At 43.7% G+C, this 25,739-nt stretch overlaps 2 protein-coding genes across 2 annotated transcripts in view; one reads left to right on the top strand and one right to left on the bottom strand.

The window, feature by feature from the left end:
* KIF9 (kinesin family member 9) overlaps nt 1-2,943 on the top strand; it is a 42,765-nt gene extending 39,822 nt beyond the window's left edge. Inside the window, exons 18-20 of the mRNA XM_060782710.2 lie at nt 832-947; nt 1,102-1,206; nt 2,780-2,943. Of these exons, the coding sequence (XP_060638693.2) occupies nt 832-947; nt 1,102-1,206; nt 2,780-2,887 (329 nt within the window). The 3' untranslated portion in view covers nt 2,888-2,943. The remainder of the gene's footprint in view (nt 1-831; nt 948-1,101; nt 1,207-2,779) is intronic.
* Nucleotides 2,944-3,618: 675 nt separating this feature from the next.
* LOC132779049 (tubulin delta chain-like) overlaps nt 3,619-25,739 on the bottom strand; it is a 40,918-nt gene continuing 18,797 nt past the window's right edge. The window contains exons 5-12 of the mRNA XM_067470412.1: nt 22,227-22,288; nt 20,411-20,542; nt 20,154-20,295; nt 17,299-17,475; nt 14,798-14,893; nt 12,150-12,225; nt 9,031-9,172; nt 3,619-6,931 (exon numbers count right to left, since the gene is read on the bottom strand). Of these exons, the coding sequence (XP_067326513.1) occupies nt 6,693-6,931; nt 9,031-9,172; nt 12,150-12,225; nt 14,798-14,893; nt 17,299-17,475; nt 20,154-20,295; nt 20,411-20,542; nt 22,227-22,288 (1,066 nt within the window). The 3' untranslated portion in view covers nt 3,619-6,692. The remainder of the gene's footprint in view (nt 6,932-9,030; nt 9,173-12,149; nt 12,226-14,797; nt 14,894-17,298; nt 17,476-20,153; nt 20,296-20,410; nt 20,543-22,226; nt 22,289-25,739) is intronic.

Below are 25,739 nucleotides of genomic sequence, written 5' to 3'. Positions count from 1 at the left end.
CATATGTATATGACAGATGCAGTATCATAGATTTGAAAGAGACCCTTAAAGAAGGACAATGACATGTCGCATGCTCCAGAGTAGGCAAACCAGATACTCTCCCCATCAACACTGACAAAGAAACAGCAAGAAATACTGTTTACCCATAAGCAGAAAGACATTACATAGATTAGAAACCATTACTTTATTTTCCAGATCACCAGACTGGGCCACAGCAATGCGTGGCAGGGGACGGCTAGTCTACTATAAGCTCCTTGGTCTTATTGCTGTTAAGAACCCAATTATGGTCCCTGAACCACGAGAGCAGCCAATTCATAGAATCCAAGAGTTGGAAGAGACCTCCTGGGCCATCCAGTCCAACCCCATTCTGCCAAGAAGCAGGAATATTGCATTCAAATCACCCCTGACAGATGGCCACCCAGCCTCTGCTTAAAAGCTTCCAAAGAAGGAGCCTCCACCACACTCCGGGGCAGAGAGTTCCACTGCTGAACGGCTCTTACAGTCAGGAAGTTCTTCCTCATGTTCAGATGGAATCTCCTCTCTTGTAGTTTGAAGCCATTGTCCCGTGCCCTAGTCTCCAGGGAAGCAGAAAACAAGCTTGCTCCTTCCTCTCTTGTGGCTTCCTCTCAAATAGTTATACATGGCTATCATATCTCATCCTGGTTGGCAGACTCATCCCCACCACTGTTGTGACATCTACAAATTTTGCAATGATATGACTGTGATGAACAGGGGGTGCAAGAGAGTTCAGGCTACAACGCACTGACCAGTTTTGTCTTTCTGTGACTCTCATTGGTGTCCATCTTTTCCTCGTCTCTTTTTGCCCCCCAGAGTTCGACATCTGGTACAACGAGTCCTTCCTCATCCCAGAGGAGGTCCAGGAGGTGCTGCGACCCGGAGGAGCCATCCGGCTCGGCATGATTCCCATCAACAGGGTCCTGACCCTGGTAAGTTACAGATCAAGTTCGGTGGGTCTTCGTAAGCTGCAGGTGTCGAATCCACTGCTCAGTGGTTACAGCCCAACGTTTCCTGCAAGTAGCATCCACTGAGCTAGAGACCCTCTTTTGGTCCAGATTAATGCCACCTGCCCTTCCTTCTCAGGATGAAGATGACCAGGAGAGGTTTGACCGGATGCAGCAGGAAGTGCTGCCTTTCTGCCCGGATTCCGTCTCCTTCTATAACGCCAAGGCCAAGGTGGACCGTAAGGTGAGCGGATCCAGACCAAGTGCTGAAATTGAAATAGACAGGTCCCGGGTAGGACTTTTCAAAGCATTTCTTGTGTTCTTTGAAGGAAATAGCTTCAAGACCCATTAGAAGCTGAAGCTTTGCCATCATTCTCTTGCAGCTGCCTTTTAAGTTTTAGTATACTAGCCATCCCCTGCCACATGTTGCTGTGGCCCATTCTGTGTATATGTGTTTTATGTCTGTATATATGTGTGCGTGCAGTACAGTGGGTTAAACTGCTGAGCTGCTGAACTTGCTTACCAAAAGGTTGTAGGTTTGAATGTGGGGAGCAGGGTGAGCTCCTGCTGTTAGCCCCAGCTCCTGCTGTTAGCCCCAGCTTCTGCGAACTTAGCAGTTAGAAAACATGCAAATGTGAGTAGATCATTAGGTACCACTCTGGCGGGAAGGTAATGGTGCTCCATGTAGTCATGCTGTCCACATGACCTTAGAGGTGTCTACGGACAACGCCAGGTCTTTGGCTTAGAAATGGAGATGAGCACCAACCCGCAGAGTCAGACACAACTAGACTTAATGTCAGGGGGAAACCTAATAATATAATATAATATAATATAATATAATATAATATAATATAATATAATATATTATTTATAATATTATAATATAATGCAATATAATAATAATAACAATATGATATTATAATTATATATTTATATTACATATAATATTACTAATAATATTATGATATAGCGGTATAGCAAAGTTTAATGCTGATATTGTACTATGCCCGTGATGGTGAACCTATGACACGCGTGTCAGCACTGACACACATGGCTATTTTTGGTGACACGCGGCCACATATAGAGAAGTACACCTTATAAGAGCCAATCTAATTTCATCCTTAAATTTGTAAAAGGCTCTACAAAATTAACATCTGCACATTTGAGCATTGTTCACTCCATAACTCAGCATGGAATATACATTTTTCTTATTTCAACTATAAATATTGCAAAATTATGTTTTGTTTTTTTCTTGAAGTTGACACCCCACCCAAGTGATACTCTGGTTTTTGGCAAATTTTGACACACCAAGCTCAAAAGGTTGCCCATCACTGTACTATGCTAATAATATAATATACTGTATGTAATACATACCTTGTAAGCCGCTCTGAGTCCCCTTCGGGGTGAGAAGGGCGGCATATAAATGTCGTAAATAAATACATAAACAAATAAATAACCTTTACCTAGGAATTTAAGCTCAGGAAAGGATTAGGAGAAATAAAACAGGGCAGAATAGGCACCTCAGTTCCTTTTTTAACCCTTTTCCATGAGGACTAGAAGCTTGATTTAATTTTGATTGAGTAAAGGGCCAAGACTCCTCTGAGATTATGGAAGGCTAACCTTGAAAGATAAGATTTCAAACCTCTTGTATTCCAAGGCCTTCTTTCAATGGAGTTCCCCAACTATCACCCCAAATGATGCCAAAGGAACTGGAGGTGATGCTTGGTGAGAGGCAAGGGTCCTGCAGACTGTTGTGCCTCTTGACTCGGAACAAAGGCAAAGCGCAATAACATCTCCTCTCCTTTTCTGTTTGAAAGCACAAATATTCCCGAGCCATGACTTCCCTGGAGCAAATGAGGAAGAAGCCCGGATCGGTCCAAGCGGCCGTCAGGAACAAGCCCCCGTCTGTCCTCAATGTCATCTAGACCCAAGGACCCCTTTGCCTCTCGTGTTTCTCACTCAAGACGAATTCAGCCAAGAGACCCTCCGGAGACAGAACCAAAGCAAGTCCACTTTCGGCATCATAAAAACTCCGGTATTTCTTAAGTATTGCTCTGAACGATATGGTCTGAAACCTTACTTCAGGCCCTGGTATTCATTGAGATGCATACTTTGGTTAGGAAGACCAAACAAAAGGTTACTAAAAAGTGTAAAGGGAGACTTTGCACACCTGAGTTTGGCTTGAAATAATATTTAATAAACAGGGGAAATGGTTGTGTGGCTCATGTGTTTTCTTCACAGGAAGCTAGAGAGAAGGACTGTAAGGAAGATTATCATGCAATGAGACAGACTAGGAAGCTGCTAGCCTTGCTGGATTGGATCAAAGACAAGCTCCTATAACTTTTGCAGATTTTGGAGGGGCAAGGTATGGTAAAGCTGTGTCAAACCAGATTAGGGTACCCATCCTCTCTCCCTGACCAAACTCCAACTTTCTGCCAAATCTGGGGAATTGAAAAATTTAGACCTTGTTGGGCGCCAAGATCTGTTAAGACTGTACAGGAATCCTGTCTCATTTGACAACCCAGAAAGGAAAGATCTGGGGTTGTAATTTCTGTAAGAGGTCCAAGAGGGAGATGTTCTTGTGAGATGCTTACCTATCTATCTGTTGCACTCCAGGCAGGGAAAGCCCTCTGACTTTAAACACCACACAGCTGAGTAAAAATGCAAGCAGTTTATTGAAGATATTTTAAAAACAGTAGCAGTAAAAAGCAATCCACAAAAATAGGTAAATCCAATTAAGTAGAAAGATAGATAGAAACAAATAGTCCAGGAAATTAGTCCATCAGAGTTCATGAAAACAAATACTGAAACTTCCAATGTAAAACCCCAAAACCTGAACAAGAATCAAACGAGGCACTTAGCATAGGAATCTATCCAAAACAAGGCTTCCAGGGACCTGGGACAACATCTTGACTCAATCCCAACATTGCTTTGTCTAGCTACAGATTCTGTACTTGGCACTTTTATCCCCTAATCTACTCTATATCCCAAGCGGCCAGGAATGGATTTCTTTTCAGTCTTGACTCTGTTATCAATCTCTCTCACAATCTGGCAGAGCGCCCGAGAGTTTGGTTTGTTTGTCTGTGTTGACTGAAAGCATTTCTCCTATCCGTACAGGAATCCTGTCCTGTTTGACAACCCAGAAAGGGAAGATCTGGGGTTGGCATTCCTTTAAGAGGTTCAAGAGGGACTTGTTTTTGAGGGGAGATGTTCACCTATCTATCCTTTCAATATTCACTTTTACCCTGGAGTGCTCCACGTGTTGCCTTCCTGATTTCTCTAGGACCAGAAAAGAGAATGGCTCACCAATGCTTGCCATGCTCTATCCCAGACTCTCAGAGTTCCCCTTAGTTGCTGGTGGGGATCTTTCTCTTATATGGATTCTTGTGTCCTTGTACAAACTTTGAAGGACAATGATCCCACCATTTAATGCTATTCCATACTTTGGATTCAAAATAGTATTTTGCAAAACCCAGGTGATAGAGTTGTCTGTCCCCAATCCAGAGTTGCCTGACCCCAATTGCGATACTGGCTGAAGAAGAGAGAACAAAGAGGCACTCTCCATGTGGACCCTAACTGCTGCACTCCAGACCAGGAAAGCCCTCTGACTTTAAGCACCACACAGCTGAGTAGTAATGCAAGCAGTTTATTGAACATATTTTAAAAACAGTAGCAGTAAAAAACACTCCATAAAAATAGGTAAATCCAATTAGGTAGAAAATAAGCAGGAACAAATAAACTGGGAAATTAGTCCATCAAAGTTCATGAAAAACAAAGGCAGAAACTTCCAAGGTGAAGTCACAAAACTTGAATCATGAATCAATCAAGGCACTTAACACACAAATCTATCCAAGGGAAGGCTTCCAAGGACCAGGAAAGATGTCTTGACTCAGTTCCAATGTTGCTTCGTCTGACTACAGATTCTGTACTTAGCACTTTTAGCCCCTAATCCACTCTGTGTCCCAAGTAGCCAGAAAGGGATTTCGTTTCAGCCTTGATTCTGTTATCAATCTCTCTCTCAGTCTGGCAGAACGCCTGAGAGCTTGGTTTGTTTGCCTGTGCTGACTAAAAACATGCCTTCTATCTACTGGCTCATCAATTTCTGCAGCTGAACCAGGTGCTGAGCTATTCTTAGGCTCAAAGTCATGGGTAGAAATTCAGGCCCTCTTCCAGGGACCATACCATCATCCCCAAACCCTTCGGGAATATTCTCATCAGAGAAGACACCTTGAACGGGAATCCCATTGTCATTCTCTTGCATCAATAGCAACCTAATCATTACAAACATCAACCTCATTAGGTTGTTGTAGGTTTTTCTGGGCTATATGGCCATGTTCTAGAGCAGTGTTTCTCAACCTGGGGGTCGGGACCCCTGGGGGAGGGTCGCGCGGGGGTGTCAGAGGGGTCGCCAAAGACCATAAGAAAACACAGTATTTTCTGATGGTCATGGGGATTCCATGTGGGAAGTTTGAACCAATTCTATCGTTGGTGGAGTTCAGAATGTTCTTTGATTGTAATGAACTATAAATCCCAGCAACTACAAATGTCAAGATCTATTTTCCCCAGACTCCACCAGTGTTCACATTTGGGCATATTGAGTAGTCGTGCCAAGTTTGGTCTAGATCCACCATTGCATGAGTCCACAGTGCTCTCTTGATATAGGTGAACTACAACTCCCAAACTCAAGGTCAATGCCCATCAAACCCTTCCAGTGTTTTCCATTGGTTGTGGTAGCCAAGTTTGGTTCAAATCCATCGCTGGTGGAGTTCAGAATGCTTTTTGATTATAAGTGAACTATAAATCCCAGCAAGTACAACTCTCAAATTTCAATATCAATCCTCCCCCAACCTCACTAGCATCCACATTTGTGTGTATTGGGTATTTGTGCCAATCTCTCAGGTCTACTGCCAGACTTAGAGAGAGAGAGTTTGATAACAGAGTCAAGGCTGAAACGAAATCCCTTTCTGGCCACTTGAGACATAGAGTAGATTAGGGGATAAAAGTTTGGTCCAGTGAATGAAAATGCATCCTGCATATCAGATTTTTACATTATGATTTATAACAGTAGTAAAATGACTGTTATTAAGTAGCAATGAAAGCAATACTATGGTTGGGGGTCACCACAACATAAGGGGACAGTATTAAGGGGTCACGGCATTAGGAAGGTTGAGAACCACTGTTCTAGAGGCATTCTCTCCTGACATTTCGCCTGCAACTATGGCAAGCATCCTCTCAGAGCTACCTCTGAGGATGCTTGCCATAGATGCAGGCGAAACGTCAGGAGAGAATGCCTCTAGAACATGGCCATATAGCCTGAAAAAACCTACAACAACCCAGTGATTCCGGCCATGAAAGCCTTCGACAATACAATCAACCTCGTTGTCATTCCCAACACCTAGAGTACCCTGATCATGAGACACAATCACAGGCTGAACTCCACCACTATCCCCCCCATAATCCTTTCTGCAGAAGAGCCAACGAGGGGAGTAAATAGTGTTGTTTGGCTGCTTTCTTCCCTTGTGACGACCACAGTCTTGGCAAAGGACTTTTCTTGCAGTGCTAAATTTCCTAAAGGGAGCAGGCAGAGTGACTTTTCCAGGCAATAAGTACATGTTTTGGGGAAAGACAGTAATCGCCCTTAGAAATATGAATCGCAATCATTTGCAATAGGCCGAAGTTTGCTTATACGTGGACTACAGCTTCCATCATCCCTGCCCAAACCCAATGGCGTCAGTCCCCGAGGTGGTGGTAATCCTCTACGACGGAACGGAGTGTCTCGAAGGCCTCCTCGAAGTGCCCCTCCTCGCAGCCGTGCCTCTGGTACCAGTGGAGAAAGGCCCGGCTCTCGTACATGGCGTGCGCCCCATGCGCCACTCTTTGGAGGAAGTCGGCTGCGCTGCTGTGGTTGGCACAGACCGTCAGCGTGTGATGGTGGCAACTGAACGGAGACGCAATACCAGAGGAAGGGTCTGCAAGAAAGGACAAGCGGAGACATTAGAATCCCAGAAGGGACCCCAATCTAACCCCATTCCAAAAGGCAAAGGTATACACAGTTAAAGCACTCCTGACAGATGGTCATCCAGCCTCTACTTCAGGGCTGCTCCCAGCTTGGGAACGATCTTCCACACAAGGTTCAAATTGGAGACACTTTTGATCTTCCACTGATTGGAAAGGACCTATTTTGACCATATTTCTATGATTCTAAGATGCCATTGATTGAAAGACGCACACTAATTTCAACACAAATATACATGAGACAATTCGAAAGTTGTGTCCCAATTGTAGAGGTGTTTTTATTGTCTGTATTAATTGTTGTTATTGCTTTTATCATTGATGTATTGTGGGCTCGGCCTCATGTAAGCCGCACCGAGTCCCTCGGGAGATGATAGCAGGGTATAAATAAAGATTATTATTATTATTATTATTATTGTTATTATTATTATTATTATTACTACTACTACTACTACTACTACTATTATTTCTTCACAGGACAGAATGGTGTTTTTAAAGGTGGTTCATTGTTTTTTTTAAATTCTTTTTGTTATAATTTAAATAAGTTACCCTTTCACCATGTCAGGAGAAACTTGAGAAACTGCAAGTTGCTTCTGGTGTGAGAGAATTGGCCATCTGCAAGGATGTTGTCCAGGGGACGCCCAGATATGTTGATGTTTTCACCATCATTGTGGGAGGCTTCTCTCATGTCCCCCCATGGAGAGATGGAGCTGACAGAGGGAGCTCAACCCACTCTCCTTGGATTTGAACCGCTGACCTGTTGGTCAGCAGTCCTGCTGGCACAAGGGTTTAACCCATTACGCCCCCAGGGGCTCCTAAATAAATGAATCTATCTATCTATCTATCTATCTATCTATCTATCTATCTATCTATCCATATGTTCTGTGAGTACCCTAAAAACAAATGAACCAATGAACGAAATCACACCAAATTTGACAACAAAACGTCTCACAACACAAGGAGTGACCATCACTCAAAAAATTATGATTTTGTCATTTGGGAGTTGTAGTTGCTGGGATTTATAGTTCACCTATAATCAAAGAGCATTCTGGACTCCAACAACGATGGAATTGAACCAAACTTGGCAAACAGTTCTCCCATGGCCAACAGAAAATACTGGAAGGGTTTGGTGGGCAGTGTCCTTTGGTTTTGGAGTTGTAGTTCACCTACATCCAGAGATCACTGTGGACTCAAACAATGATGGATCTGGACCAAACTCTACATGAATACTCAATATGCCCAAATGTGAACACTGGTGGAGTTTGGGGAAAATAGAATCTTGACATTTGGGAATTGTAGTTGCAGGGATTTATAGTTCACCTATAATCACAGAGCATTCTGAACCCCACCAATGATAGAATTGGGCCAAACCTCCCACCAGAACCCCTATGTGGGCCACAGCAACGTGTGGCAGGGGACGGCTAGTAAGTTATAAACGGCTTTTAATTCTGCTGTTTCATAACATCATCGTTCAATGACTTTTAATAGCTTGTACTTGCATGTGAGCCCATTCAATGCAAAGAGCTCTGAATGCCATCGAATTGCACAGGAGGAGCTAGCAATGCCTGGAGACGTATTTAGGACTCCAGCTCCCAATTTACAGTTCCTCCAGTGGTCAGGAATTCTGGAAGTTGAAGCCCAAAACACCTGGAGGAATAAAGTTTAGACGGGCATCTTTGAGGAGTGCTTCAGCTTAGTGTTTCTCGAAGGCAGGCATGGGCCAACTTCAGCCCTCCCTCCAGGTGTTTTGGACTTCAACTCAATTCCAATGTTGCTTCGTCTGACTATAGATTCTGTACTTGGCACTTTTATCCCCTAATCAACTCTATGTCCCAAGCAGCCAGAAATGGATTTTGTTTCAGCCTTGACTCTGTTATCAATCTCTCTCTCAGTCTGGCAGAGCGCCTGAGAGATTGAAGTTCAAAACACCTAGAGGGAGGGCTGAACTTGGCCCATGCCTGCTCTAAGACAAGGGGTTGGACTGAATGGCCTCTGGAGTCGCTTTCAAATCAATGCCTCTACCCAACAATGAAGAATCCAAGCCTATTAGGCTGACCTGTCCAGTAAGTGGCGGGAAAGGGGTTCCAGGGGACGCAGCGGTAGGCCTGCTTGAGCTTCCGCAGCACCAAATCGGGGTTCAGGAGGAAGCTGTGCTCTTGGGGACCCCGGGCCACGGCGAGAAGGGCGGTGCTGTGGTGCTGCTCGAAAACCAGTTAAGGATAAAGGCACAAAAAAGAGAGCAAGGCCACACAGGCAAACAAACCAATCTCTCAGGCGTTCTGCCAGACTGAGAGAGAGATTGATAACAGAGTCAAAGCTGAAACCAGTCTGCTCAAATTCATAACAGAGTCAAGGCTGAAACCAGACTGCTCAAATCCACTCTGGAAGCTTCAGCACGGTTCTTTGTTGGGACTACAAATCCCAGAATCCTGAGGTTGTAGTCCTACAAAGCAGCTCTCCTTTGTTAGGAAAACATCATTTTTCCTTCACAACTGCCTCCTTGCACTCCTACTGTATCGTATCTGCTCTCGTTTTTAGATTACAGGCCCTCTCTAAGTTATTTATTTATTTATTTAAAACTTTTATATCCCGATCTTCTCTACCTCCACAGAGGGACTCAGACCGGCTAACAGCAAAGATTCAATGCTAACACTGAAAATCTAGACATAATACACAACATTAAGTTACCAATTACAAATAAAAATTACATAGATTACATAAAATTACATAGAAGCCGTTCGCCAAGATAAAATCGTATCCAACTCAGTCCGTATGTCCAGTCCATATATTGAGATCAGTACCATTAGTCGATTGACAGTCTCAAACATCATTCCGCAAAAGTTGCACAGCCAGGTTTTCACTAGTTTCCTAAAGGTCAGGAGGGAGGGGGCAGATCTAATTTCATTTGTGGGGGAATTCCATAGCCAAGAGGCCACCACAGAAAAGGCCCTGTCTCTCGTCCCCACCAGACACGACTGCGAAGGTGGCAGGACCGAGAGCAGGGCCTCTCCAGATGATCTTAACACTCTTGATGGTTCATAGGGGAGAATATGTTCGGACAGGTAAACTGGGCCGGAAACGTATAGTGTTTTGTAGGTTAAGACCAGTACTTTGAATTGTGCTCGGAAGCTAATTGGCAGCCAGTGGAGCTGGCACAACAAGGGAGTTGTACGCTCCCTGTACCCCGCTCCTGTCAGTAGCCTGGCTGCCGAGCGTTGGACTAATTGCAGCTTCCGGGCAGTCTTCAGAGGCAACCCCAAGTAGAGTGCATTGCAGTAGTCTATAGGGGATGTAACCAGAGCGTGGACCACCGTGGCCAAGTCCGACTTCCCAAGGTACGGGCGCAGCTGGTGCACAAGCTTTAACTGTGCAAAAGCTCTCCTGGTCGTTGCTGAGACCTGGGCTTCCAGGCTCAGTGATGAATCCAGGATCACTCCCAAGCTGTGAACCTGCATCTTCAGGGGGAGTGGAACCCCATCCAACACAGGCTGTAATCCTATGCCCTGTTCGGCCTTGCGACTGACCAGGAGAACCTCTGTCTTGTCTGGATTTAGTTTCAATCTGTTAGCCCTCATCCAGTCCGTTACGGCGGCCAAGCACTGGTTCAGGACTTGAACAGCCTCCTTAGTAGCAGGTGGAAAGGTGTGACAGAGTTGGACATCATCTGGGTACATACATCCAACTTACAAACAACTCCTAGTTAAGAATGAGGGTGAGACAACAAGAAGTGAGAGAAATCTACCCACCTTGAGCCACCAGAAGAAGCAGAAAAGAAATGAAATAATAATATTTTTGATGGGGGAAAGGGGGGTGCGACTATTACGTGAGGAAAAAAATGCCTTTGATTCTCTGGTTTCTATTTGCAGCTTTGTTTCTGCAGAGCCATTTGGGGCTGATTCTCTCTTCCTTCCTTCTTTCTTCGAAAGCAAGGCATTTAAAAAAACTACAAAACCTTTAAGAAGGCAAATTCACTTTTGAAAGAGTTATTAACATAGGAAAAAAGGGCTTTATCTCCAACCCTTGTTTCCACAACAAGCTACATTTTGCAAAATCCAATGATCACAGGGACAGGAAGTGAGATGAAACTTTCTAAACAGACAGCAAGGCAAAGACCACAGGGGTATTTATCCTTCCCTGTACTATGCAATGCTGATATAAAAACAAACCTACAGAACCTGTGCTGCCACGCGTTGGGCCTGTAATAATTGATTTTTTAAACAGGACGTGCTCTTTGTGCCCAGTGGGGAGCTGGGGTGCCACAGGTGAGAGGCCTTCAAGGATTTTCCCATACACCGTCTTTAAAAGGCTTGAAATGTTTAACAAAGTCCTTTATTATTGCTTAGGTCTTAATTAAAACAACGAACACTTCTTGGATCTTCAACAGATTAAACAAATGCTTCTTAACTTGCCCCAAAATGGACAGGCACCTTGCTTGGAGAACTATTTCTTTCTTTAACAAGGAAAACCCTTTATTAACCCCTCCCAGGCAATCTACTGTCTAAGCTTTGCTGATGTGGGTTCCACTACCGGTTCCAATCTGCGTCTTGGGTCCCGAGTAGACCTACCAGTCAAGGATATGTAGTTTCTCCAGCTGGAGTTCTTTGGGTCTGCAAAACTGTTTTCTTCTGAAACTTTAGGACTGTTTTCCTCAGATGCTGTAAAGCTGAGAGGCTGTAAGCTCCCAGCCAGAGCTTTGGGACTGTATTTCCCTGGAATTTCTGCCCCGGATGCTGTAGGAAATGAGCTAATCCACGTCCTGTAGCTTAGCTTTTCACTATAAGACTGAACTAAAAATGGCTCCCTCTCTTCCCATGGCCCTAGGGAAAGGGGTGGAACCAAAACTTAACAATGATAGACAGGTGGCTAGCCCTATGATTGCAAACCAAGGGAAGCCACCCTGTTGCAAATGCATGGAACCTTGGAATATATGCAAACACTCAATAGAAAGAAAAGGAAGCTGAAGCTCCTGGTACAGCCGTACCAGCACAGAACCTCTCTCGTTCGTAACTTGGGGACCAGCTGCACTCATCAGTGTCATTATGCATTAAACTTTTGGAAAAATATGCCTTGAAGGAAGGGCTCTTCTAACTCCGAGATCAGCCTTTGAGGACTGAAGCAAGCACCACAAAATACCCATTTGCAAAGAAAGAGGGGTTCAAATCTGCTGAAGGATACAGGGTTTCCGCTAAGAGACTCTCGAGGCAAGGGCTGCGCCACCGAAGATGCCAAGCGATCCCAAAGCACCGTTCCCCTGAGGAAGGAGAAAGGAAATGTTCATTATGCCCGTTATGCCATGCAAAAAAGAGGGAGGGCAAAGCTAGATTGTTCTGCTCTGCCTAGGAGCCATGGCAGTTAAAAGCAGTGTCAAACTCCATTCGCGTGACACTGTAGATGCACTCCAAGGGGCAAAGTCCTGAGCTACAGACTGATTACACAGCCCAACAATGAGCACGCACATGAAGAGTGGTATATGGCGCATGTTCTGTATCACAAAAACTAGAGCCGAGAGAGGAAAACTGATGCCATTTTTGGAATCGGCAGGGCAAATAGACCCAGAAATAGGTCTAACATTTGAGGCAGCAAAATGTGTCTTGGCTAGTGTTATTATCAGAAATGTTCAGGGTCTAGCTTTGCTCTCTCCTCTTGATTTTCTGGTTTCAGGGAACACATAACTTTGAGAGAAGAGAGGATCTTCAAATACCCCCATTTTGTAATTTTCAAACTGCCTTGGCTTCAGAGAATGGAGGGAGGGAGGGAGGGAGGGAGGGAGAAGCAGCCCCAAATGGAGGTGCGACTATTATGCGAGATAAACAAAAATACCATTTTTGGTACCCAAAAAAGGGGGAATGCAACTACTATGTGGTGGCAACTATTATGTGATAAAATATGGGTAATTCCACTTTCTGATTTCTACGGATTTCTATTATAACAGTTTTCTATAACATTTCAACAAATATTGCATTGGGGTTGTGATTATTATGTGGTGGCAACTATTACGTGATGAAAAATGTGTAATTCCAGTTTCTGATTTCTACTGATTTCTATTATAGTAGTTTTCTATAACATTTCAACAAATATTGCATTGGGGTTGTGATTATTATGTGATGGCAACTATTACATGATTAAATATGGGTAATTCCACTTTCTGATTTCTAATATAGCAGTTTTCTATAACATTTCAACAAGTATTGTATTGGGGTGCGACTATAATGTAAGAAACACAAAAATACAAATGCTGGCACCCGAAAAAATGGGGGGGGGGTGACTATTATGTGGTGGCAACTCTTATGTGGTGAAATATGGGTAATCCCACTTCCTGATTTCTACTATAACTGTTTTCTTTAACATTGCAACATTTCAACAAGTATTGTATTGGGGGTGCGACTATTATGCGAGAAAAAATAAAAATAAAATTTTGGCCCCCAAAAAATGGGGGTGTGTCTATTATGTGGTGGCAACTCTTATGTGATGAAATAGGGGTAATTTCACTCTCTGATTTCTACTATAGTAGTGTTCTATAACATTTCAACAAATATTGCATTGGGGTTGCGATTATTATGTGATTGCAACTATTACATGATGAAATATGGGTAATTCCACTTTCTGATTTCTACTACTGCAGCTTCCTATAACATTTCAACAAGTATTGTATTGGGGGTGCGAATATTATGTAAGAAAAACAAAAATACAAATGTTGGCACCCAAAAAATGGGGGTGTGATTATTATGTGGTGGCAACTCTTATGTGATGAAATATGGGTAATCCCACTTCCTGATTTCTACTATAGCTGTTTTCTTTAACATTGCAACATTTCAACAAGTATTGTATTGGGGGGGGGGGGGGTTACTATTATGTAAGAAAAGCAAAAATACAGATGTTGGCACCCAAAAAATGGGGTTGTGATTATTATGTGGTGGCAACTCTTATATGATGAAATATGGGTCATCCCACTTCCTGATTTCTACTATAGCTATTTTCTTTAACATTTCAACAAGTATTGTATTGGGGGCGCGACTATTATGCGAGAAAAACAAAAATACAAATGTTGGCACCCAAAAAATGGGTGTGTGACTATTATGTGGTGGCAACTCTTATGTGATGAAATATAGGTAATACCACTTCCTGATTTCTACTATAGCCGCTTTCTATAACATTTCAACAAGTATTGTATTGGGGGTGCGACTATTATGTAAGAAAAACAAAAATTCAAATGTTGGCACTCAAAAAATGAGGGTGTGATTATTATGTGATGGCAACTCTTATGTGATGAAATTTGGGTAATCCCACTTCCTGATTTCTACTATAGCTGTTTTTTTAAACATTGCAACAAGTATTGTATTGGGGTGCGACTATTATGCGAGAAAAACAAAAATAAAATTTTGGCACTAAGAAAATGGGGATGTGACTGTTATGTGGTGACAACTATTACAGGTAATTCCACTTTTCAATTTCTTCTATAGCAGCTTTCTATAACCATTCAGCAAGTATTGTATTGGGGTGCGACTATTATGCGAGAAAAACAAAAATACAATTTTTGGCACCGAAATTACATTCCTCTGTAATAGAGGTGGTTTACAGGAACCACCATAAGCACCATAAAACAGGATATAAACACAAAGGAAGAAAACCACAGACTAAAGCTGGGCCTGCAGGATAGGTTGTACACTTCCCTCCTGAGAATGTTCCCAACAGCTTCAATGGCGACTGGTTAGTGTCCAGACACAAGTGAACAACAAACACTTGTAAACAAACACACCAATAGAGACATGCACAGAGCTTCGCCAATTCATTATCTGTGTCCACAGAGGGGTCTCAGCACCCACCGTGTGCCACTTTGAGCTGCGTGAAGGAACTTGAGGGCCGGCATGGGGCAGACGGACCGCAGCAGTTCCCAGGGCTCCTGCCCAAGGCTGATCCCACTGCAAAACGAAGAGACATATGTAAGAGCAGAGCTTTCCAAACTGTGTGTTGTCACACAACCGTATGTTGGCTGCATCATGTAGGCATGCCACGTTAATCTATCAAGACACCTCTGAGTCTATGTGAAATAAGCAAAAACAACCTTCCAAAGCAAGCAATCTGACATCTAAATGAGATGTTGGAATTTAAAACACATCTGAAGACCTATCTCTTCCGGCAGGCCAGTTTTAGGCATATATTTTAAACCCGCGTCCTATGTTTTAATCTGTCTTGTGTGTATTTTTTTATATGTATCATGTAGAACCGCGTTTCTCAACCTGGGGGTCGGGACCCCCGTGAGGGTCGCGAGGGAGTGTCAGAGGGGTCGCCAAAGACCATCAGAAAACATAGTATTTTCTGTTGGTCATGGGGGTTCTGTGTGGAAAGTTTGGTCCAATTCTATCGTTGGTGGGGTTCAGAATGCTATTTCATTGCGGGTGAACTATACATCCCAACAATTATAACTCCCAAATGGCAAGGTCTATTTTCTCCAAACTCTACCCATGTTCACATTTGGGCATATTGAGTGTTTGTGCCAGGTTTGATCCAGATCCATCATTGCTTGAGTCCATAGTGCTGTCTGGATGTAGGTGAACTACAACTCCAAAAAACTCAAGGTCAATGTCCACCAGACCTTCCCAGTATTTTCTCTTGGTCATGGGAATTCTGTGTGCCCAGTTTGATTCAATTCCATCATTGGTGGAGTTCAGAAGGCTCTTTGGTTTTAGGTGAACTATAAATCCCAGCAACTCCAGCATTACCAAATGACAAAATCAATCACCCCCAACCCCACCAGTATTCAAATTTGGGCGTATCGGGTATTTGTGCCAAATTTGGTCCAGTGACTGAAACTACATCCTGCCTCTGCATATCAGATATTTACATTACGATTCATAACAGTAGCAAAATTACAGTTGTGAAGTAGCAACGAAAATAACATTATGGTTGGGGGTCACCACAACATGAGGACCTGTACTAAGGGGTCGCAGCATTAGGAAGGTTGAGAACCACTAATGTAGAAATATGTTTTAATATGCATCTTTTATATAAATACATTTTAATATGTGTGTTTGTAGAATTTTTGCAATGTTTGTATACTTTGACTCTGCTGTGACCCACCTTGAGCCAGCAGAAGAGGCAGGTAAGAAGTAAAATAATAATAATAACATTTTGATGGGGAAAAGGGGGTGCGACTATTACATGAGGAAAAAAATCTGTCTTTGATTCTCCGGTTTCTATTTTCTAGCTTTATTTCTGCAGAGCCATTTGGAGCTGATTCTCCCTTCCTTCGTTTTTTCTTCAAAGTCAAGGTAGCTTAAAAACTATATTATTATTATTATTATTATTATTATTATTATTATTATTCCCTGTTGCAATTCAGAGTAAGCTTCACCTTGCTTCCAAACACCACCACACAAGAGCTGTAGTTTTACAGTTTATTAAGGAAAAAATCCAAGTCAAAATAAAGAATAAGCATTGCAAAGTTCCAAAGATTAAGGTTAAATGCAGAATATAGTTCCAAAGATCTTCAGGTAAAAGCAGGAGACACAATTCTATTGGCCAAGTTCAAACCAGAGTCCCAGGTACAAGCAATGAAACAATTGCCCCATAAATCACAATGCAAGAAATCCCAAGCGTACTGCTTTCCAGGCTAAGGTTATTCCATGAAAAGTTTTCAGGCTAGTAAGCTACGTTGAACTGGCACTTTCCCTTGGTTTGCAAGAAGCCTAAATACCTTTCTAACATGAAAACATTACATGAAATCATTGCGATGACCTTTCACCGAGCTGGCCTCTCATCTGCCGGCCAGGCGAGAACTCCTCCTGACCTGGAGATCAAGACGAGCTTGCCGGGTCAGGTCACTATCAAGGCTTTCAGTACTTTCAATATCAGCATAGGAAGGAGGCAAAAGCCTCCCCACCTGTTCACTATCACCTTCGTTAAAATTCCTTTCTCTTGGGAACCGTTGTTGATGTTGACTGTGCACTGTCTGTGCTGTCAATGGGAGCCGCAGGCCCAGAGATCTGAGGCACAGAAAAAGAGCTAGGAATCTGAATCCCATCATCCTCATCATCACAGAACATCTCAGCCACAACATTCCCAGAGGACAGGATCAGGATCCAAAGGGACCTTAGCAGAGCTGATTGTTCAAAACTGACAGTGTGAATTTCAACAGGAACAAGTGTACACTATGGCACTTTAGCAATGAAAACGAAATGTACAGATATTGGATGGGTGACCCCTAGTTTGAAAAAAGGCCATGAGAGAGGGATCTAGGAGACTTAGTGGATCCCAAGATGGGCAGGAGACAACAGAGAGAGGACCAGGTGTGAGGCCTTGGTTCAAAGTCCTGCTTTGGGCTCACCTTCGTGTCGTGAATATCTTGAGGGGATGGAAAAGCCCAGCCAGGCAGGATGCGATGTAGGAGTTCATGGTGGCGAAGGAGACCTGCCCTGAAGCATCATCACCTTCCTTCTGCTGCATGGATGCCGCTCGCTTCAACACCTCATCGTTTTGGAAGAGAAGGACACCATCTGCGAACCTGGACAAAGCCAAAGAGGTGTTTCCAATAGTTAGTTTTGGGGTGATTACTCCTAGAAGCTGAGCGAAGGAAGAGAGATGCTTTTGAGCTGTGGTGTTGGAGGAAAGTTCTGAGAGTGCCTTGGAGTGCGAGAAGATCCAACCAGTCCATCCTCCAGGAAATAAAGCCCGACTGCTCACTGGAGGGAAGGAGACTAGAGACAAAGTTGAAGTCCTTTGGCCACATCATGAGGAGACAGCAAAGCCTAGAGAAGGGAATGATGCTGGGGAAAGTGGAAGGCAAAAGGAAGAGGGGCCGACCAAGGGCAAGATGGATGGATGGCATCCTTGAAGTGACTGGAATGACCTTGAAGGAGCTGGGGGTGATGACGGCCAACAGGGAGCTCTGGCGTGGGCTGGTCCATGAGGTCACGAAGAGTCGGAGACGACTGAATGAATGAACAACAACAACTCCTAGAAGGGATTTTAGACGTTCCCCGTCCAATAAAGTAACTTTTCCCAGTGTTATTTCTATTAAAAGACTGGAAAACTTATTTACAGAGATCACAAATCCCAGAAGGCTAGGTTTCTATGAGCTGTAGTAAAAAAAACAAACCATATTTCATAGCATAATAGTCACACTTTCCCATCCCCCTTTTCCCATCCAAAATGGGGTGCGACTATTATGTGAGGAAAAATCTGACTTTGAATGATCGGTTTCCGTTTTCTAGCTCTTTCTACAGAGCCATTGGGGACTGATTCTTCTTGCTTGCTTGCTTGCTTGCTTACTTGCTTTCTTTCCTTCCTTCCTTCCTTCCTTCCTTCCTTCCTTCCTTCCTTCCTTCCTTCTTCGAAGGCAAGGCAGTTTAAAAACTATAAAATGAAGCTCCACTCTTCTCTCCTTCCTCTTTCCTCCTTGGACTTAATGCGTTTTAAAAAAAACAACAACCTAGAACTGAGGTCTCTTGAACTTGGATCGTCCCTCTTTCTTCCTTTCTCCAAAGGACTCCATTCCAGGTTTTTGTAAAATGTCTTAAGGCCTTGGAAGAAGGAGGGAGGAGAGAAGAGTGGGGCTTCAGAGACCTCCATTTTGTAAGTTTGGAGAAAGAAAAAAGGGAGGGAGAATCAGCCCCAAATGTGGGTGTGACTATTATGTGAGAAAAACCAAAATACAATTTTTGGCACCACAAAAAATTGGGGTGCGACTATTATGTGGTGACAACTAATATGTGATGAAATACAGGTAATTTCACTTTCTAATTTCTACTGTAGTAGTTTTCTATAACATTTCAACAAGTATTACATTCCTCTGTAGTTGATGTGATTTACAGAAACCTCTATAAGCACAAGAAATCACCATAAAAAATGATATAAATACAAAGGAGACTAACCACAGAGTAAAGCTATATCTGCAAGATGGTTTGTACACTTCCCGCTGAGATTTTTTTGAAGTCTATTTTTTAAAATATTTTTTTTATTTGAGAAAAATGTACAGTTATATAGACATATACTAAACATTTTCCCCTCTCCCCATCTCCAGAGCCATCTCTTCTTCTAGAGTCCCACCAACAGTTCTTCATTTGGAGGTAAATTCCTGCTGAGATTGTTCCAGAACTCCATCATTACCATTAAGGAGACCCTGACATTTCTGAAAACCAAGGACGCAAGTCCAGAGCTTGGACTACATCTTCCAGAATCCTGTGGCCAGAATGACTTTTCCAGGGGAATTTCCTGATAGTAGGGGATGATGGGAGTTTTAGTCGAAAGAAGCAATGTTTCTTGGTGTTGCAACCCAGATCAGGAAACGAGACCATAAGATTAAATCCACCACACTTGACTGTGGGAAAAAACAATCCTTTTTTATTGATGAAAAATGGTTACAAAATAGAGGAAAATGCAAAGTCAAAAAGCCACAGTAAAATTCAGCAGTCAGAATATCTCTGAACTAGATCAACATTCCAAAGCAACACTATAAAAACCTGGAACATGTTAGCATCTCACTAACCGTACTTGGAAATTAGAAGCCTCTGGGAATGCAGGCCATGGGAAACGGGAACTCTGCCAAGGTAATGCCTCAGTCTAAATGATGCTTGATCTAACGAGACAGCCCGGGGGGAGACACTTGAAACTAAAGAAACTGTTTCGGGACACGCCTCCAGGCTTGGAAGCCTCCTTTTCCTTTAATCTACTTGACCTTCGCAGACTCTGTGATTCACTCCTGTTTTTCCAAATCTGCCCTCTCCTATCCTCATTAAAAAAGGCAGGTGTTAACTCCTCTGAAACATTCTCATTAGGATGTCTAGTTTCACTTTCCCAGTCACTGCCCTCAGAATCAACAGTTTCCAAACCATCAGGGAAAAATACATGTTCAGTAGCCTGTTCAGTTGCATCAGGAAATACAATCAAAGAATCAGGTTCAGGTTCACACGGAGGCTGAACCCCAACACTTGGTATGTTTTCGTCAAGTCACCTCTTGACTTATGGTGACCCCTTAAAGTTCACAGAATTTTCTTAGGCAATGGAATGGAGTCTGCAATTGCAGTTATTCATTCGCAGTCTCCCATCCAAGTCCTAACCATGGCTGACCCTGCTTAGCATCCAATATCCAACCAGATCTGGTGCCTTTAAGGTTCTGTGAAAAAAGGAATGAGACCACATGGGTCATCTTTTGCTTTTTTGAAGATTGTAAAATAAACATACCTCTGCAGCCAGGAAAGGCACAGCAAGGTGTTGTAGTGCTGAAGAGAGCTTTCACCACTTTGGTGCGGAGCCACCGAGACGGACAGAATCCGGCCGAGCGGATACTCCTCCCTGATGGCTTCACACAGCCGGGAACTTAGGCCTGTGGAGGAAGAAGAGCCCAACATATGCTGGTGAGGAATGGGGGGACTGGTTTGTTTTGTCCATCATCTGCCTTGATGGTAGATTGCATGGTGAGCAAGGATTTAAATTCTCACCAGCTCCAGTTCCACCGCTCAGGCTGTGGATGAGCACTGTCCCGCAATAGCAGTCCTTGCGCTCCACTTCCTTCCGCAGGCTCTCCATCGTCTGGCTGAACAGGTCCCTTTCACCCTTGGAGCCATAATAACCTGTGGAAGGACAAAATGTTAGCTAGGGAATGCATTGTTAGATAGAAAGAAATGCCTTGGCAGTGATTCCAAACAACTACCGTCCGGTCAGCCTCACGTCGATACCGGGCAAGATTCTGGAAAAGATTGTTAAGGAAGGGGTCTGCAAACACTTAGAAACAAATGCAGTCATCGCTAATAGTCAACATGGATTTATCAAAAACAAGTCATGCCAGACTCATCTGATCTCTTTTTTCGATAGAGTTACAAGCTGGGTAGATGCGGGGAATGCCGTGGATGGAGCGTACCTGGATTTCAGGAAGGCCTTCTTTGACAAGGTCTCCCATGACCTTCTGGCAAGGAAACTAGTCCAATGTGGGCGAGGCAAAACTACGGTGAGGTGGATCTGGAATTGGTTAAATGGACGAACCCAGAGGGTGCTCACCAATGCTTCCTCTTCATCTTGGAAAGAAGTGACGAGCGGAGTGCCATCAGCAGGGTTACGTCCTGGGTCTAGCCATGTTCACCATCTTTATTAATGACTTAGATGAAGGGTTAGAAGGCAGGATCATCAAGTTTGCAGACGACACCAAATTGGGAAGGAGAGCCAAGACTCCAGAGGACAGGAGCAGGATTCAAAGCGATTTTCACAGATTAGAGAGATGGGCCAAAACTAACACAATGAAGTTCAACAGGGACAAATGCAAGATACTCCACTTTGGCAGAAAAAACAAAATGCAAAGATACAGAATGGGGGACAATGCCTGGCTCGAGAGCAGTACGTGTGAAAAAGATCTTGGAGTCAAGTTAAACATGAGCCAGAAATGTGATGTGGCAGCAAAAAAAAGCCAATGGGATTGTGGCCTGCATCAATAGGAGCCTAGTGTCTAGATCTAGGGAAGTCATGCTCCGCAAGCTCTATTCCGCTTTGGTCAGACCACACCTGGAATATTGTGTCCAGTTGTGGGCACCACAATTCAAGAGAGATATTGACAAGCTGGAATGTGTCCAGAGGAGGGCGACTCAAATGATCAAGGGTCTGGAGAACAAGCCCTATGAGGAGCTGCTTAAGGAGCTGGGCATGTTTAGCCTGAAGAAGAGAAGGCTGAGAGGAGACATGATAGCCATGTATAAATATGTGAGAGGAAGCCACAGGGAGGAGGGAGCAAGCTTGTGTTCTGCTTCCCTGGAGATTAGGACGCAATGGAACAATTGCTTCAAACTACAAGAAAGGAGATTCCATCTGAACACGAGGAAGAACTTCCTGACTGTGAGAGCCGTTCAGCAGTGGAACTCTCTGCCCCGGAGTGTGGTGGAGGCTCCTTCTTTGGAAGCTTTTAAACAGAGGCTGGATGGCCATCTGTCAGGGGTGATTTGAATGCAATATTCCTGCTTCTTGGCAGAATGGGGTTGGACTGGATGGTCCATGAGGTCTCTTCCAACTCTTTGATTCTATGATTCTATTGTGTAAAATACAGTTCTAATGGATATGTGGTCACAAACCCGCAGAATAGTGGATAGTGTATTACCTAAGGGACACGCTGAAAAAGCTGAGTCATCCTGCTTTTACTACCTAGAATTTTTGTGTGCTTTTTACAATAAACTGTTTGCCTTTATTTTGGTCTCCTATGTGATGCTCTGGTCCTAGGTGGCTTCAAGTCTGAGCCGTGACAATCGGCATCTACTTTGTGGAAGTCGGACTTACCATAAGCCCAGTTGTTGCCTCTTCCGGCCTTCCCTACAATGAGGTTGGACTCTCTGAAGGCTCTGGATGGGAGAGACAAAAGAAGGAAATGGGAATCATTCAACAGTGTTGTACTCCAGAGCAGGATTCCCTCTGACTCCCATCACCACACAGTTGGGTTAAAATAGCAAGCAGTTTATTGAAGGTAGTAAAAGCCAAAGCAATGAAAGTAATCCACTGTAAAAAGCTAGCTAAAAGCTCGTCTCTTCAAGGCTTCATCAAAATCTGCACCTGGAGATAACTAACCCTAGGATTGCAGCTCAGAGCTTGGCACATACCCCCCCCCCCCCCCCATGACCCATTTTATGTCCTGGAGAATTGAAATTTCCATACCGTTTTCAAGGGCAGCCCCACGTAGAGCGCATTACAGTAGTCCAATCTAGAGGTGACCAAGGCATGGACCACCCCGGCCAGATCAGCCTTTACGAGGTAAGGTCGCAGTTGGCGCACGAGTCTCAATTGTGCAAAAGCCCTCCCGGACACCGCAGACGCCTGAGCCTCAAGCGAAAGTGATGAATCCAAGAGGACTCCCAAACTGCGGACCTGTGACGTCAGGGGGAGTGTAACCCCGTCCAGCACTGGTTGCCACCCTATACCCCGATCCGGTTTTCGATTGACCAGGAGGACCTCTGTCTTGTCAGGATTGATCTTCAGCTTGTTCCTCCTCATCCAGTCAGCCACAGCAGCCAAGCACTTCTCCAGCACTTGAGGGGCTTCCTTGGAATTAGGTGGAAATGAGTAATAGAGTTGTGTGTCATCTGCATAGAGATGGCACTTAACTCAAAAACTCCAGATGACCACTCCCAGCAGTTTCATGTAGATGTTAAAAAGCATGGGAGACAGAATAGAGCCTTGCGGGATCTCACAGGTCAAAGGCCAGGGGTCCGAGCAGGCATCTTCTAGCTTCACCATCTGGAATCGGCCCTCCAGGAAGGACTGGAGCCAGGACAAAACCGTGCCCCTGAGACCCATCCCAGAGAGGCGACCCAGAAGGATACCATGATCAATCCATCCAGGGTGTTTTTCAATGAATCCCTGATAGAGCAGGCATGGGCCAAATAACCCATGCTTGTGTGATTGTGTGCGTATGTGTGTGTATGTATATATGTATATATGTGTGCGTGATGCCGTAAATGGGAAGGGCAATCTCAAGGCACCCAAAATCTGGTAAGTTTCCAAAATGAAAAAAATGTAAAGCAGCAAAAACAGCAGTAGTTCAGCAGATGAGAAGCTTCTAGTGCCAGCAGTAGAGCCACTGAGTTTCAGCAATTACAATATGCAACAATATTTGAAAAATATTTTGAGATTCTATCACAGGCATGGGCCAACTGCAGCCCTCCAGCTGTTTTGGAGTTCAACTCCCATAATTCCTAACAGCCGGTAGGCTGTTAGGAATTATGGGAGTTGAACTCCAAAACACCTGGAGGGCCGCAGTTGGCCCATGTCTGCTCTATCAGGGATTCATTGAAAAACTCCCTGGATGCCTTCCTTTAAACTTTGGACTCTTACTGTGACGATGTGTAAATTTTATTCCTTTGGTTATGTGTAGTTTGGACAATGGTTTAGGGATGGTAAGTATGGGAGGTTATGTTTTGTGGGAGTGGCTTGGCGTTAGCTGAGTTGCCATAGCAACAGGGGCGGAGCCAACCGCCTCTTCAGAGGCATCTGTGTTTTAAAAATCCAGTCTGTAGCCGGTGAGCTACAGGAAGAGACTAATTTCTCTAGTGGGAGAAATAGGGAATTAGTCAGTGGCCGGAGAGCTGCTGAAAAAGACACTGAATCTTTTGGTGGAGATTCAGGGAATGTGTCTGTAGCCAGTGTGCTATAGGGAAAAACTGAATCTCTTAGAGATTCAGGGAATCAATTGGTGGCCAAAGTGGTTGCAGAGAAGGACCCAGTACAGGGGGTTGTTGATTCTGAATTAAGAATCAAGGTTTGGCTGGGTTTAAGCCTGTTGTGCCAGCTGTGAAACCTTATGAAGTGTTTGCCTGAGTTTACTCATGAAACCTTTCCAATGTAACCATCAAGATTTATGCCTCTTTTGAAGAACAGTTATACATTGTTATACTCCTGTTAAAATAAACTTGTTACTTTTTCCTCAAGCCTTGCCTGATACAGTTTCTTCTAAGTTGAACGGCCTGCAATAATAAAGTCAGCCAGAAACAGTCCCTTTATAAAATAGTTCCTAGGCTGATATTGATCGTTGCCCGGCTTCCCTCATAGATAAGGTGGCAGTGGGTGTTTTACCACTCGCACCTTCACATTCGGTGGCATTAAAATGGTCATCGTTACAATTGGTGGCAGCAGTTTAATAACGACCCCCTCACAATTGGTGGCAAGCGACGGGATACGTTTAACATCTAATTTAGTGCCTAAGATCGCCTAAAGAAAAAATCCTGAGGTAAAAGTTGGAGCCAAAGATGGCGGCTAAAAAGCAAGGCAAAGTAACAAAGGAGGTTGAGGCTTATCAAGAAGAGGGAAGCTCAGACTCAGACCAAACTCCTATGTCTGAGTTACAGTATAAATATCAGATAGAGTTAAGAAAATTGGAAATGGAAGCCCAAAAGAGACAGGCAGAAATGGAGTTTGAGGAGAGGGAAAGAGTCAGGCAGGCTGAATTACGGAAAATGGAATTAGAAATTGAAAAACAACGTTTAACTCTCCCTCAAACACAAGTGAATATACAGGAGAGACCAGAGGAGATCCCTATGGATCATATTTTGAGAAAATTCCCAAGATACAATAAAGAAGACAATATCGAAAAGTTCTTAATTTCCTTCGAACGATGTTGTAGAGACTTCAATGTAGCTGAGGAAAAATGGATGGCATATTTAAGGCCACAGATTTGTGGTAAACTTCTGGAGATTTATAGCGACATGGCAGAGACAGAACATAAAGATTACTCTAAGTTTAAACGAGAAGTTCAACAGAAATTGCAGCTGACACCTGAATTTTATAGGATGAAGTTCAGGATGATCAAAAAAGAAAAATATGAGAGTTATTCTCAATTAGCTTCCAAACAAGCACAATACTTTGAGAGCTGGATCAAAGGCGCTGAGGTAAATGACTTCCAGCAGCTCAAAAACTTAATTCAAAAGGAGCAGTTTTATCAACAGGTCCCCCTTGATTATAAATGGATTATACAGGATAGAAACCCCGAAACTTCAGCACAAGCAGCTATCATGGTGGACCAGTTGATTACTTTAAAGGAAGGATTTAAAGTAGAAGAAGGAGTCAAAAAGGAAACAAGACAATCCCAACCGCCATTTAAAAAATCCCCTCACAGTCAGCCAGGGAGAGGCTTTTCAGTAGAAAACACCGCCTGGAGGATGGCAGGCGCCATGCAGCCTAACAGTGCTGAGGGAAATAAGGGCTGTTTCCATTGCGGAAAATTAGGACATTTTAAGTCCCAATGTAATCTCCTGAGAAAAGAGAAGTCCACCTTCTTCATTAGAGAAAGAAATACCCCTGGAA

This window comes from Anolis sagrei, chromosome 6 (genome assembly GCF_037176765.1).
Source record: "Anolis sagrei isolate rAnoSag1 chromosome 6, rAnoSag1.mat, whole genome shotgun sequence".
Taxonomy (NCBI): Eukaryota; Metazoa; Chordata; class Lepidosauria; order Squamata; family Dactyloidae; genus Anolis; species Anolis sagrei.
The sequence above is the reverse complement of the archived record's forward strand: the minus strand, read 5'-3'. Positions and strand labels throughout refer to the sequence as shown.